General features: G+C 44.0%; 1 protein-coding gene across 1 annotated transcript in view; it reads right to left on the minus strand.

Annotated features, from left to right (window-relative positions):
- Positions 1 to 467: 467 nt before the first annotated feature.
- LOC120047143 (myelin-associated glycoprotein-like) overlaps positions 468 to 16093 on the minus strand; it is a 34199-nt gene continuing 18573 nt past the window's right edge. Inside the window, exons 3-8 of the mRNA XM_038992677.1 lie at positions 3473 to 3733; positions 3034 to 3336; positions 2640 to 2739; positions 1877 to 1979; positions 1430 to 1483; positions 468 to 716 (exon numbers count right to left, since the gene is read on the minus strand). Of these exons, the coding sequence (XP_038848605.1) occupies positions 555 to 716; positions 1430 to 1483; positions 1877 to 1979; positions 2640 to 2739; positions 3034 to 3336; positions 3473 to 3733 (983 nt within the window). The 3' untranslated portion in view covers positions 468 to 554. The remainder of the gene's footprint in view (positions 717 to 1429; positions 1484 to 1876; positions 1980 to 2639; positions 2740 to 3033; positions 3337 to 3472; positions 3734 to 16093) is intronic.

Raw genomic sequence — 16093 nt, forward strand, 5'->3', positions numbered from 1 at the left:
GTGAGCGCAGCGTTCAATCTGGTTTAACCAGGCTAGCTATGAGTATGATATAGGGTGACATACAGAAGGGGAGCCCCAGAAAAGCAATGCCAACAATTAACGGTGTAGAGATGGAAATAGCAACATTGAATCTAGATGATACAGTACAGTACAGTAACTAACACATTGCACCTGTTGTGAGGGAATTGTTTGACTATGAACAATAGAGTAAGAGCTGGGAGACCGACAGCTGCTGATAATACAAAGATCATTTTACATTGTCCACTGGGCCGTGTTCTGACCCTGCAAGTAGCTACCAGCAGTCCTGGGTGGCGAGATGTAACTGGGGTTCCCCTTGGAGGCTTGGGGGTTCGACTAACTTGGACGTCATTTGAGATGATTCAGGGACGGGCGGAGATGATGGGGGTTCTTGGTGTGATGGTGAAGGTTGGTGATGGTGTCTACGGGGGAGGGGGGAAGAAGTTTGAAGAGGGGGCGAATGACGTGAGGAGGGGGGCAACAACATGGCTGCCACTGTGTCCCGCGGTGACGATGGGTCAGGGAAGGATCGCGATTCATTTGGCCTTGATCTCGGTGTAGTCGCTGCCGTCATCCCCCCTCCCTGAGGCCCCCCCATCCCTGGAGCGCCCCCCCAGAAACTGCAGGGCGGCGTAGTTCAGCTCTTGCCTCTCCAGGTCTGCCATAGAGCCCACAGGTTGATAATCCCCGTCTTCTCCCTGTTGAAGGTACGGAAAGAGAGAAGGCCCATTCAGAATCACAGGTTATATCAGCACAGTACCACCAATGCCATTGACACCTCAGAACATTCAGAGTATAAAGGGATAACATGACAGACATTGAGAGAGGAGAAAGGAGGGTTTGTAGTTATTGGTGAGCAGAGGCGTAAAACAAGGAGATTGAGGCGGTTTAGCATATCCTGTTAGTATCGAGGCAGCCGTGCAACAGTAGTCGTGGAAATCAAAGACAATACAGCACATGGAAGCTGATCTCAGACAGCAGACGACTGTGGGCCAGATCTGGTTGTTTTGTGACACATACAATGTGGCTCAGTTCTGGCACCACAATGAGTCATATGGCCCAGATCTGGTCCGAATGTAGGAGATGCGAACTGGGGGAGGGTTGGCACTTTGCTTATGGGCCATCTCTGGCTTGAGTTATGTGGCCCTAACAACTTCCCATAGTTACTTTTGGTCTGAATGTGGGCCACATTGCCAGGCAAGGTCTGGACATTTCATGCTACAGATCCACTTCAGGACCGTAACACCAACCACACCAAGTGGTTAACTGGGTAAAATGGTAAGTCGTAATATTGTAGATTAGAGCCAAATTTGGGCCATCGTATAATTTTGCTGTCTGTGATGTGTGAGGGATGCTGTCTACCACTGGGACTTGGAGTTGGGATTGGGGCTGGGTTGTTTAGGAACCTTACCGTGCTCTCCTCTAGAATGGAGTTAAACTTTGAGCCCAGAAGCTCTGTCTTAAGCTGTGCAAGAGTAAGGGAAGAGAAAACAGAGACAGAAGAACGCAGAGAAGCGATGAAGCAGAAAACAGTGGTTTGGAGAGGCTATGGTCGCAGCTACACCAGTGGTACTGTGATAGATAGCTATAGTGGTACTGGGATTCTCAGGCTAGGCCAGTAGTTGGCTGGGGAAGTTTACATTTTCTCTTTAACATAAGAGGTCATATAGGTTTTTGATTATTTATGAGTATCTCCACGGAATGAACCTGACTTTACATCAAAAATAGGACATGAATTGAACGGGTATAGTATAGTTTCAGTATCAGCAACGGGTAAGCTATCATTCTCCCGTTTAAGACAGATCTGAGAATGGTCATTATCATCATTATAGTCATCATCATCATCAACATGTCTCACCACTTTCTTCCTCAGACATTGTTTGTCCTTCTTGACTGTGCTGTAGTACAGCGCTGGGTTCTCCAGTTTAGAGACCAGGTCCTGCCCAGGGTTGCCATTCTCTCTGGGGGGTGGAGTTACAAGATCAGACTCGGTCTCATGGCCAATAACTCAGGGCGACACTCCAAGCCTGGGCATCCATTTTAAAACAAGGGCCTGTTTCCCAACGCAGTTAATAATCTACAGGCCTATGGTTCATGGTTGTGGTCGACGTTCATGGTTGTGGTTATTGTTTCATGGGTTTAGTTGCGGTTGAGCCGGCACCCTCTCTTGGAGCGACTTTCAGTAAAAGCTTTTGTCGGAATGTGATGTATTGGTATAATGCTGAAGCACCTTAGTTAAGTAGGCTACCGTGGCTGTATTTTTAGCATAGCAGGTCAAGGGTACAAAGCAGTATCAAAGCAGGGAATTGAGCCTGCAAACTATAGGCTACGGTTAGTCTGGCTTGCTAACCCCACTCCACCAGGCAGCCATTTTGGATCTCCATCTCAGAAATGGGACTAGGGATGGCAAATTAATTGAACTCGCTCTGGCGTTAGCATAACTTATGACTATGATTCTCAAGTCCGTTCATCGATCAATCATTCACTCATGAATACACAGAGGTGTTTTAGAATGGATGGCTAGGCTGAAGTGTTTCCTTATCGTCAATTCAAACAGGAAATGACCTGTACCTGTAACTCGCATTGACCCCTGTCACAGTTAGTGAAGGGTGGATACTCACTTCTTGTTGTTATGGCCCACATATCTCACTGCTGCGATGATGAAGGCGATGACAGCCACTCCACCGATGGTGCCAACGATCACTGCCATCATGTACTTCTCTAACATCGGACAAGAACATCATATTGAAGACAGTGTAGAAACATAAAATACTGTTTAGCTAGGTCCTGGTACTATAACTTATTTACATTCATGATAATGCCATTGCCATACCAAGCCAATGGGGTAGCCAGTTTATGCGCTTACTTATACAGTCAATCTAGATATCATATAAAGTTACTACACTTCTCATTTCAGTTCAATCGCTCATGTATGCTTGGCTATACAACGTATAGCATTTTAATTGTATGGATTTGTTTCTGTGTTTAACCATAAACTTGAACTTGTGTACTCACTCTCCTGCTGTAACTCCAGATGAAAGCTCTCCGACCCGTATATGTTGCTAATGCTGCAGTGCACATTGACAGCACCGTTGCCCAAGCGCTCACCCTTCTCCCGTAGTTTTATCATGCCCGTGGACGTGTGGCCGTCCGTGTGCGTGTAGTAGTTGTAGCGGCCGTCCGTGTCGTTGATGGTGATGTTCTTGTCGGGGAGGTAGAACTCGATGATGGGCTCAGGGTTACCCGTAGCCATGCAAACACACTGGACTCCCTCCCTCACTACCGTGCACTTGGACTCTTCCAGAAGGACAGGGGCATCTAAAGAGAGGGTGGAGGTAGGGGTATGACTGACATGTAGAGTGGGATGACATGGTGTAGCGTGGTGTAATGTAGGTGGTACAATACGATATGATACCATATGTTATGATTCCACATGACATGATGACCCACTCACATTCCACAGTGATGTTGAGGGAGCTGCTGGCTCGTCCGTGTTCGTTCTCTGCCAGGCAGCGGTACTGTCCGTCTCCCTGAGGGGTGAGCTCCAGAAGCTCCAGCACAGACACCTCCTCGGCCGTGATGGTGCCCACCAGCTCCCCGTCCTTCACCCAGGTGAGGGTGGGTGCGGGATTGCCTTTGGTGCTACATTGCAGGGAGATGGAGGAACCTTCCAAAATGGTCAGGGAGCCATTTACCACTGGCTCACTGGGAGGATCTGCAGGGAGGATAGAGAGGGGATGAAAGGTAGAGTTATATGAGGAGAAAGAAAGGAGTTAAAATGTTTTACTGTGTATAAACAAGAGCAAGAAGCTATGGGCCAGGTTTATCACATGACTAATACATCGTTATATACAGTGGGGGGGAAAAGTATTTAGTCAGCCACCAATTGTGCAAGTTCTCCCACTTAAAAAGATGAGAGAGGCCTGTAATTTTCATCATAGGTACACTTCAACTATGACAGACAAAATGAGAAAAAGAAATCCAGAAAATCACATTGTAGGATTTTTAATGAATTTATTTCCCGGACCCGGGTTTGGGAGGAATTAGAGGTTAAACAAAGGAAAATAAGGTCAGGAACGTGACAATAACTAATCGATCATATTTCAACCAGACGGTAAACAATTCAATACAATAGAGAAATAAAATGTTGAGCTACCACTTTTGCGCGCAATAACTAATCAAAGGACACCTGGCTATCCACTGACGCGATTTGATAAATCTCGCTAATTTTTCAGAATAAAAGCTTGAAACTATGTCTAAAGCCTGTTCACAAACTGTGGAAGCCATTGGAAAAGGAATCTGGTTGATATCCCTTTAAATGGAGGATAGGCAGGTAATGGAACAGGGATTTTTCAAAATAAGAGGCACTTCCGGGTTGGATTTCCTCAGGTTTTCGCCTGCAAAATCAGTTCTGTTATACTCACAGACAATATTTTGACCGTTTTGGAAATTTTAGAGTGTTTTCTATCCTAATCTGTCAATTATCAATTATATGCATATTCTAGCATCTGGGCCTGAGAAATAGGCCGTTTACATTGGGAACGTTATTTTTCCAAACATAAAAATTCTGCCTCCTAACGTCAAGAAGTTAAGGGCTCGAAAGTCAATACACGGGCGCAGACCTCCCTCCTTCTTCTTCACAAAAAAGAAGCTTGAGGAAGCAGGTGAAGTGGAGGACCGAATGTACCCCTGACGCAGAGATTCGGAGACTCCTGGGAAGTGCAGCGTCTACCTGGAGGTTTATCGCACAACCCCCCCCCCCCCCCCCCGACGATGGGGTGGTAATTGAGTTCTTCTCCTAGAAGAAGGCGAGAGCCAAATCGGCATATTCAGGGGGAATGCGCACGGTGGAGACCTGGTCTGGACTTTCCACCGTAGTAGCACCAACGGAATCCCCATAACACCTCCCCAAGCACTCTCGCGACCACCCTGTGAGAGCCCTCCGTTGCCATGAAACAGGCTAACCAGGGTAGGCCTAGCACCACGGGAAATGCAGGAGAGTCAATGAGGAAGAGACTGATTCTCTCCTTGTGACCCCCTGCTTCACCATGCACAGGAGAGTGGTGGCCTCCCTAATTAACCCTGACCCTATTGGACGACTGTCTAAGGTGTGAACTGGGAAGGGCTTAGCCACTGGAACAATGGGGATCCCTAAACTATGGGCAAATGATCTGTCTATGAAATTCCCAGCAGCGCCTGAATCGACGAGCGCCTTATGCTGGGAATCCGGGGAAAACTCAGGAAAGTTAACTTGCAAAAACAGGTGGGCAACAGAGGGCCCTGGATGAGAATGGTGTAGACTCACCTGGGGTGACGCCAGAGGGCCCTGCCTGCTGCCTCAACCCCCAGAGGAACCAACCCGACACCGACCGGCAGTGTGCCCTCTGCAGCCACAGATGGTGCATGTGAAGGCCCCTCCTCCGGCCTCCCTAAGCGCAGCAGCTCCATAGGCACCGGAGCGGTGGTGCTTGGAGAAGGAACCTACAGAGCTGCATCTGAACGTCCGCGGGTGGCCAGCAGGTTATCCAGCCGGATGGACAGGTCCACCAGCTGATCAAACGTGAGGGTGGTGTCCATGCAGGCCAACTACCGACGGACATCCTCGCGCAGGCTGCAGCGATAGTGGTCGATCAGGGCCCTGTAGTTCCATCCCGCTCTGGCGGCCAGGGTCCGAAAGGCCAAGGCGAACTCCTGGGCACTCCTCGTCCCCTGCCTCAGGTGGAAAAGACGTTCACCCGCCGCTCTACCCTCGGGCGGGTGAACTCCTCAAAGTGGTCCAGCACCGCATCTCCTTCTACCCACACGGCGTTGGCCCACTCCAGGGCTTTCCCCGACTGGCACGAGACGAGGGCGGACACCCTCTCACGTCCCGAAGGAGCCGGGTAGACGGTCACCAGATACAGTTTCAGCTGCAGCAGGAACCCCTGGCAGCATTCCGCCGTCCCATCAAACTCCCCGGGAAGGGCGAGACGAATCCCACTGGGACCGGGTGCAGGAGAGGCGAGTAGTGGAGACCCCTGTTGTGCTGGGCAGGGCGCTGGAGGGACTCCCTGTCTCTCCCAGCGGTCCGTTGTCTGGACGACGCGGTCCATGACGGCGCCGAGATGGTGGAGCATCGCCGTATGCTCCCAGACGCGCTCCTCGACCCCTACAACAGGGGCACCTGCTACTGCTGACTCCATAAGCGGTGTGGAATTCTGTCACGATGTGCGCAACTGGTTGCCGGGAAGTCAGGCGCAGGAGAGCAGAGATGGGTGATAACAGGCGCACTTTATTCATGCCCAAGGAAAACAGCAATAACGCCCAAAGTACACAAACGGTACAATTAACAAAACACACGGGTCAAAAACATACCCAGCGCAAACCAGCCTGATACGAACCACACGTAACAAACAAACAATTCCAAACACAGACATGGGGGGAACAGAGGGTAATATACATTTATTCAGATGAGGGAATGTGAACCAGGTGTGCGGAAAACCAAGACAAAACAAATGGAAAATGAAAGGTGGAGCGGCGATGGCTAGAAGACCGGTGACGTCGACGGCCGGAAGTTGTGACAATAGCTGATATGGCTGACTTGCTTAAACAAATGTGGTTTCTACTGATGTACAAACTATGGCATAAGGGAACGATGAGCGGATAAGAGGAAATCCGTTATTTCGATTAAGACATTAATGAGCGAGCTAAGACCGACGTAGTCAATATAACTATGTGTTCAGCACTTTTGAAATGTACAGCAACATAATTCAGAACATGGGTTGTTCTTACAGTATTCTACCTGTACACCAAGTCAGAACTGTAGGATAAATAAAGGGGGCATATAAGCAGACAATGAAAGCTCTCACAATATTCGATAATGACATTTCTCTAAAACAGGCTACAGGCTACATGTGCACCACCAAGTCAGATCAGTAGGCTAAGTTATGAGGGGGAAAGGGAACAAATTATTAGGGTGAGGCACATGGGCTACTAACAGCTTACTACACAACATACACTTAGTATTACTTTCTTAGATACAGTATACAATGCTCCCTGGCATATTACATTATTTATGCAGCAGCATACAATGCATTTTTGGACTCACCTTGTTGTGCTGTGCTCACTTGAATAGGAAGGTGGCACGGTGGTCCTTCTTATGGGAAAATTTTGTCATCAAACTTTGTCACCAAAGTCTGGCATTCTCTGGATTTATGGTGCTTTTCAAGACAACTGGGAACTCTGAAAAAAACAAGGTCGAATCATGATGTCAGTGATCTTCAAGTCGGAGCGCTAGAAAGAGGCCCGAGTTCCCGACTCGTAATTTAGAGTTGGATGACCGTTCAAAATGTATTTTCCCAGTCCGAGTATTTTTCAGAGTTCCCAGTTGTCTAGAACTCACTGAAGTCTGCGATTTCCCAGTTCCGAGTTTCCAGTTGTTTTGAAAGCGTCAGAAGTCATGCTGAATTGACAACATGGCCAATGTTTTCAACCTTTTCTGGCCCATGGTTTTGCATGTGAATGTTTATCCTTTTAAGCTTGGAAAAAAAGACCCTCAAACCCACACTTGGACCACACACCCACTCCACTGAATAGCAGGCTCGTGATTGCTTTGCAAGTTAGCCACTGATTCCTTCAAACCACTCGCTGTTGAATTTGCAATTTCTAACTTGTTGTGTAACTCTTATGTCCAATGGTCGTGAGTACCGAAATGTTTTATGTATAATTTCTCTTCATATGACAAGGATTGAAAAGGATTGCAAATAAATTGTCAACTTGATTCATGATGATGACGGCTTGTCTAGCTTGCTAGATAAGATTTTGAAAGTATGATTTTGACATGATGTGTCCAATCAAAGCTGATGTCGTGTCTTTGGCTATGCCGGATTAAGTGTTATGACATGCTATTCTATAAAATACTTTCTCCGTAATTAATATTACCTGATTGAACTAATCATGTAAATGTAATTAACTAGAGAGGAGGGGCACCACAAAATAATATTTATAGAGCTGTTATCTCCCGAATAAACTCTTAAAGACCTAGTAATATTTTACATCAATAGCAGTCAATATTAATCGTCACCTTATTTCAGTCTCATCTGAAAGTTGTAAATTCTTGGTTATCTTCACGAACCCTGGTTAACAAGTTGAATCAGCAATACAAAATTGTGTTGAATTATTTATTTACTAAATACCTAACCAATCACACAGAATTACATATACACAGAATGAATCACACCTTGATTACAAATTACGTCATAAAGGAAAACGTCCCTAGCGGGCGGAACAGATATGACAGCTTGTTACACAAAAGAAAAGGGGCTGGGTTTGAGTGAAAGAGCGGGAAGACTGAGGAACAAAGGGCGAAGCTGTGCTATCGTAAATACAATATCTTATGCATTCTAAATTACCGCCCATTTGGAAAAGGAAAATGCAATAAATATTTACTCTGAGCTGCGCTTCGGTAGGTTGGTGGTAGATGGATGGCCGTGTTGCCCAACCGGATCCTTTGTCCTTTGAAGAATGTCTCTGCTGCTGCTGCTGGGTGGTAGACGGGATACTCTGTCTGTCCTAATTTACGTTTGCAGCTGCTGTTGCTAACTCAACGTCTAGGAGGTATCACTTCTATAGTGAATAAGAGTTCAAATTTCATACCATTCGCAACCGAAGCTCATGCTGAGGTTGGCTTAGTTCTGTAGTTGACATGTTATCTGAACCATTCTGACATCTGAATTTTCGTCAATGGCTTATATAGTGGAGGGAGAAGGGTGTGTCTGAAAAGTTTATAACCCATGTCTCTTCACAGGGGCGGGCCACTGGTTGAGCAGAGCCCTAAACTTATGAAAACCCAAATCTCTTATTTGGATGCTAAAATTACATTTAATCTCTTCACTAAAAATGTCATATTCAAACATTTGAATTAAACAACAATTCCATGTGAATCCGATACCTCTGATGTGGAGACTTTCCACAGTAGAGTTTATGTCATTCTATCATTGATGAGAATGTGCCAGATGACAACCGAACTGACCATAATATACCTTAAAAGTACCATCGCATATGTTCACTTGGTCGGATTACCAGAATATAGTTCATTTCCCCCCAACTTCTGATGTTCCCAGAATCTCTATGTTAACCAAAGGGGTTTTCTAATGTCACATCAGTAGAGTAGGAAGAGGAAAGGGGGGGGAAGAGGTATTTATGACTGTCATAAACCTACCCCCAGGCCAACGTCATGACACTGATTTGATATCATTTTATCTGTAGCCAATGACCTTGAGCCTTCTTGGATGGGCATTTCTAATGTAAATCTATGGCAGCACCCAATGGGCTTGAATTTTCGAGCTCTACCCATAGATTTTTCGGTGCCGTAGTGTCCCCATGTGTGACAGAACACTGAGCCAATTGTGGCTTAACTAGAGAACATTACCAAACCCTACGCTCCATATTTTCTGCTGGCTGCCCCACCACCACAGAAAGGACTGAGTTAGACTGAAACACCTGCATTTTGGAGCTGCCTTACTCAAGAAAGCAGAAAAGATGCCATGTTTATTAACTCAATTATCTATTTTTTTTACATTGTTTGCATACTGATATGTGACACGTATTCATGTCAAAATAACATCCAAAACAAATATTTTTTTTTGCTAAACAGGTAAGGCTCTGGCCCACCTGCCTTGAAAGACGGGTCGCCACTGGATAGTGGACTCTAGAGCCCAAAGGCCGGTTGTAGCACAGGCAGAGCCATTGAGGACTTAAACTATTTTGAAGTAGTCAACTGGGTGGGACTTCCTATGGGTTAAAAACTTCTTCAGGATTGGTGGCTCCTCTGCGGGACAGTTGAGCTAACATAGGCTAATGCGATTAGCATGAGGTTGTAAGTAACAAGAACATTTCCCAGGATATAGACATATCTGATATTGGCAGAAAGCTTAAATTCTTGTTAAACTAACTGCACTGTCTAATTTATAGTAGCTATTACAGTGAAATAATACCATGCTATTGCTTGAAGAGAGTGCACAGTTTTGAACATGAAAAGTTATTAATAAAGAAATTAGGTACATTTCGGCAGTCTAGATACAAAATGTTGAACATAACTTTGCACATACACTGCTGCCATCTAGAGGCCAATATCTAAATTGCACCCGGGCTGGAATAATACATTATGACCTTTCTCTTGCATTTCAAAGATGATGGTACAAAAACAAACAAAAAAACGAGTCAGCAAAAAAAAAGATTGGTAAGTTAGTCTAGCGGCCAGCTATCTAAACTTGTAGTTATCATGGTTGAGTTATCGACCGAGGGGGCCCCATTGATTTTGTTAGTCACTCTCACTCAGATATCATATTAAAAGCTGCAAACTTTTCTCTTCACCCTATGGCAAAATGTGTATAATTGCAGGAGGCTAACTATAAAACTGCTAATGTTTCTCTCCGCCCCATGGGAAAATATGTGAATTTGAAGCAAACTTACTTTAAAACTGCAACCTATTCTTTACACCCCATGGCAAAATGTGTAGAAGTGCAGGAAATTAACTCTAAAACCTCATTTTTTTCTCTCCACCCTCAAGAGGGGAGACGTAAAATGTTGTGCTCGCAAGGTGGTGGAAACAACATTTAACTTGGGGCCTCCAAAAGGATAGGGCCAGCTCTGACTTCATGTGTGGGCATGCAGACCTCTGAGCCACTGCGGCCCCCTGTGATGATTTTTTTCTTGTGGCCTCCACCCCCATCAAAGTTGCCCATTCCTGATTTATACAATTGGTAGCCTATAATTACTGTTGAATGAAATATGGTAAGTTGGAAAAAATACTATTTATACATTCTTTTAACAGGTTTCAGAGAACAAACAAATGAAAATACAAAAAAAAGATTAAGTGAGCTAGTGCCTCAATGTAAAACAATACTGCAATAATGCACACATATGAATAGAAAAATAGTCTCATAAACGGGTAAGCTGACAATGTCATTAAAACGATACACACGCTTCAATGGGGCAGAAGGCCGTGTGTTGTCATGATTCTGGATGGCCAGATATCTAGCAACAACGACACGAAGCTGCCATGTGGGGAATTGTAGGTGGCTCGTTTCAGGAGGTTTAATGTTGTTCGTGAAATGTATTTCTTTTGTGTGTTATTTGCTAATTTGGCACAAAATAAAATGCTACCAAGCTAACCAGACAACTAACAATGTATTTGAGAAAAAACATGTGCTCATTGTACAAATGTATTTATATTTTCAAACATTGGAGACTAAATATAGTTTACATGTTGTCAACAATCTAAGCCAACCCAGTTGTACTCCATAGCTGTACACGTGTCTGTTTTGTTGCTAAACAACCAACCCGTCTATAGCACACAACTTTTAAAAGCATAATGTACTATTTTTCTTGATTCATTTCATTTGAGCTCTCTGGCTAGCCCAAAATGAGAATTCTTAAATAACATTTTGCCAACATTTTCGCCAGTGTATCAGTATTCTATTTACAGAAATATATTGATTACATCCACACATACTACCTAATATCCCCACCCACTTGTCAAATCAAAATGCAAAAATGAAAGGAAAGAGGAGAAAAAAAAGAAATGGTTTGACCTCTACTTTTCCAAACCACATCTTTGCCAATCCTTCCTCATGGTGACAAAACACAATCGTTACAAAAGTAAAATGACACTTCCTTGAAAAACTTTACAAAAACATTACCAAAATGTCCTTCTATGTACAACTAGAAAATATTCTTATTGAAAATGGACAACCACCAGATACATACAGTACCATCTGACACAGCGCTGTAAAATAAAGCGTTTACCAAAACTATTAACTACAGTAGTTTCAGTTATTAAACAACATCTCTGTACTATCGTAAAACATTCAAACTGGATTCAGCACATGAGGAAACAACACCAAAACTACAGTAGTTTCAGTTGAACAAAAGTCCCATTATCAACATAAAACTTTCTATCTTGATTCAGGAAATGATATAAGAACACATGGCTATATAATACTGCATGCTATCCCCCACGTTTCTAGCGAAATTGCTGTGTCACTCACCACCACCCATAATAGCCTTGACGTTGGAGTAAAGCGTTGTATCCTCATCTGTCTCTGCTGCTGGCTCGTTCTCCTCCTCGTCCATCACTCCACTACCCTCTCCTCCATCTTCATCCCCTTCTTTCTTCTTCTCTCGTTTGATTTTGGCGTACTCTGACTCTGTGGTGGTGGTCTCCTTCTCTGCCTCCTCAGGAGTCTTCTTCTTCAGTAGGGAGTAGTTGATAGTGGCGTAGTGCACATCCCCTTTGGCAGAGTTTCCTGCAGCTCCACTGGTCTGGGGTTTTGTGTTTTCAGCTCCCTCCATCAGCACCACCTGCAGAGGGGTCTGTTCGCCCCGCACAGCCTGTCCTGCATCCGTCTAGGGAGTCGATTACAGAAAGCACTGTGTTAGGAATCTTGTTAGCTTGGTGGTCCAAGATCTGTTTATGCTGTCAATGCTAACAGAATGTTGGTGAAGCTGAATGAAGAAGGAAACTGGTACTGCACCTGTTGGTCTTCACATGCCACCATCGCCAGGTTCGTTAAAGGGCTTTTGGAGTCTGAGTCCTTTGGGATCCTCTCTTTGCATCTAGGGAAAATATTATAAATAAAATGTCTCAATAACTATATGTTGGAGGATTTAGCAAGCACCTCCATTACAACATGGTGCAATGCATTGTAACTTTTGACATATCTGATACTCTTGATAGGAAATATGAATTTCTAAAGACAATCACCAACACTCATGTAACACTAACTGTACTTCAGTAATAGAATGCATGTACCTTTTACATTTCCCTGTCAAACACAGGAAGATACAACAGATGGTGGCTGAGAAGGCTGCACCAATCGCAAATGCAGCAATCAGTGGTGGGTTCAACAGCATAGCCAAGATGTCTTTAGACACTTCCTCTATGAAGAGAACAAAGCATGTATGTTTTTAGGAGTGGCTCACAATACTTTGTATCCTCTGATTTTCTTTTTAAATGAAATAATAACATTATATTTTCTCACTCTAAGCATATAAATCCTCTATGCTACATACACAATGGGTGGGATTGGGAAGCTGTTGCTCTCTAACAAAGTAACAACTTATACCTTTACCTCCTTGCTTTCCTTGGCTCTCTTTTTGGGTGACTTGCAGCTTCTCTCTCACTCTGCCCACTTCATTTGTGCTGACACACTCCACAGTAGTGTTGGTGTGGTTTCCAACATGCATCCTGATGGTGGTGTTCACTGAGGACCTCAACACTGATTTAGTGAGGGAGTACTCCTCAGTGTTAAGCCAGCCTATGAGAGGTAAGGGGACCCCCTGACTGACACACACACAGGTCATGAACTTGGCCTGGATGACACACCCAGAAGCATTGAGAATCACTGGATGGTCTAAAGAGAGACAGAGGGGGAAGATATATCATGGACAATTTCAAGTAAACATGTTTCAAGCTATTTTTAATCAGGTTTGTACAGTGTTGTTTGTACTCACACATCACAGTGACAACAATGGAAGCTGTCAGAGTCCTGTTGAGGTGTTGAGCTTTACACACATACTCCCCTGCATGTTCTCTTGTCATGTTAGAGATGGTGAGAGCGGCCAGTCCAGAGTTATTCTGTTCCAAAGCTGTTGTCCCATTCTTACTCCAGGTGATAGATGGTTGTGGTGGGTAGCTGTCAACAAAGCAAGACAGATTCAGGGTATCACCCTCTCTCACTGTGTTACTACCAGAGATCTTGGGTTCCTTCACATCTAGAAAAGAAAGTATATAATCAGTTAATCATGGTCATGAAAAATAACTGTTGAAGCACAACAAAAGGTTGGGTTGTTCAAAGTAAGGTCAGATGATGTAGGCTACTTACGAGTCACATTCAAAGTCACTGTCTCCTCAGTGGTGATGTTCCCTTTGAATGTCACTTGGCACGTGACCTTGGTGGTGTGGTGCTCTGCTGAAGGTGTAAAGTTCAAAGTTGAGAAGTGGGTTATTGGGACGCTGGTCAGATCCTCTCTCTTTTGTATAGTGGTGTTGTCTCTGAGCGCAGTGATGTTGTCTCCTGTCCCTCTCCCTCTCCATGTCCATGTGATGTGAGGAGGAGTTCCAGAGCAGATCCCCGGGGCGGTGCAGGTCAGGGTCGCTGGTTCTCCTTCTGTCAGAGGAGGAGTCAACACTGAGGGCTTCTGGGTCAGAGCTGGAGACAGGAAATAGAAACACAGACTGAGGCCTAGATTCAATCAGGATCGTGGAAGATCCGCACAATAGCGTGATTTACATTTAGAGGCAATGCTCCCGTATTAATGGTAAATGCACATGTCGGCTCAATAGGAATTCACCTTTACATTTAAGTCGCGCTATAACATGGATTTTGTATCCATGTAGAAAACAGCAGAAACATATACTCATATAAATTATGAAATCATAGTGCCGGTTTAGAAAATAAACACTTTGAAATGGGAGACTTGGGGAATCTTGGGTTTTGTAAATTGGATCTACGTATGTTGCAGTCAGTGTACATGATTAATTACACTAAAGTAATACTCATGTCACTGTAACTAACAGTAATAGTTATGCTGTACCTTTCACTGCAATTTTCATTTTCTCTGGGGATGTAAATTTACTTCTATTTCCCCTGTTAAATGATCCGGACAGTCTTAATTGATAGTCTCCGTCATCAGTCTTAGTGATGTCGTTGATGATTATACTGCAGTTCTTCTTTGTCAGGTCTGTCTCCAGTAGTGACACTCGACTTCTATAACCCTCCTGAGCTATAGAGGAATTCTTTGAGTGGAAAATAGAGTCCGTTTCGAGTTTAATAGAACATTGTGCATCAGGGCATTTAAACCATATTGCTGTGCGAGCAGTGAAGTTATCAGGGTGAGTGAACGAACATGGAATAACAGCACATAGTCCAGCCTGTGGTGTTATCTCTGCTGGACTGAAGGTGATGTTGATTGGTGCTGGAGGGGCCTTATCTGACGGAGGGAAATTAATACAGTCATGAGTAATACAAGAAGCACTGATACTACTTCACTTGTTCATTAAAAATAAATATGACATAGTATCTGTTGGGATGTATTCCATATGTATACTAACAATAGTAGTGATAAAAGGACCTTACTTTGGCATGTGGTTCTCTCTGTCAGAGAGAGAAGTAGAGCTGCCCAGATTAGGACCCACATCCTGCCTCTACTGCCTCTATGAATCAACCACAACACCGGGGTCTCTCTCCTCTTTCTCTAATGGTCACTATCTCTGCCTCTGTCTACTGGTCTGGAGCAGGAGACAAGTGTGAAATAGAATATGAAATGGTGTTGTGATAATAACAACATATAGCAATACACATCGGATATGAATATTTAATTACACCTTTATGAGTGCTACATTGGCATTCATAACAATCTTCTTAGCACTTTTATTCAACTAAGATGTATTTTGCTGTAATGCATAGAGAGGATGTCAAAGAAACATTTATGGTCACAGTTCATATGAATGCTTTCTTCACAATTGCTCATAAATATATTGAACTACATTCATAAATATTTATTCCTATGCTATTTAAAGCCTTATGAAGCAATGTGTTTTAATTCCATAAATTAATAATATTACCATTACATTACATAGCCATAATCAAGTTTTAACAGTCATTCAATGTAACGAGACAAAAATATATAGTGGTTCATTAGCTTGTCTTTTGATCCATGCAGAGAATAAGACTGAATCAGCACATTACCTCTCTCTGTGTGCTCTCTCTTCCTATTGACTGTGAGCCCTGTGTGAGTCTCTGATGGGTGTGAACTGTCACTTCATGTCCCCAGTCTGTTACTCCTCCCTCTAACCTGGTGCAGCAATCCAGGAAGTCCCTCTGTACTGCATACCACCCAGCCATACTGTACTATATCTAGACCATAATCAACCCAAAGACATCAACTAACCCATCAAACCCCACCAATCCACACCAATCAACCAATCTTGATCAATACTGCAATCCCCTTGCCTTGTATATTCAGATGCAGCTTTATTTCACTATAAGAAAGTTTCTATAAGATTTCTCTTAGAAAATGTGTACATATTTCA

This window comes from Salvelinus namaycush, chromosome 5, assembly GCF_016432855.1.
Source record: "Salvelinus namaycush isolate Seneca chromosome 5, SaNama_1.0, whole genome shotgun sequence".
Taxonomy (NCBI): domain Eukaryota; kingdom Metazoa; phylum Chordata; class Actinopteri; order Salmoniformes; family Salmonidae; genus Salvelinus; species Salvelinus namaycush.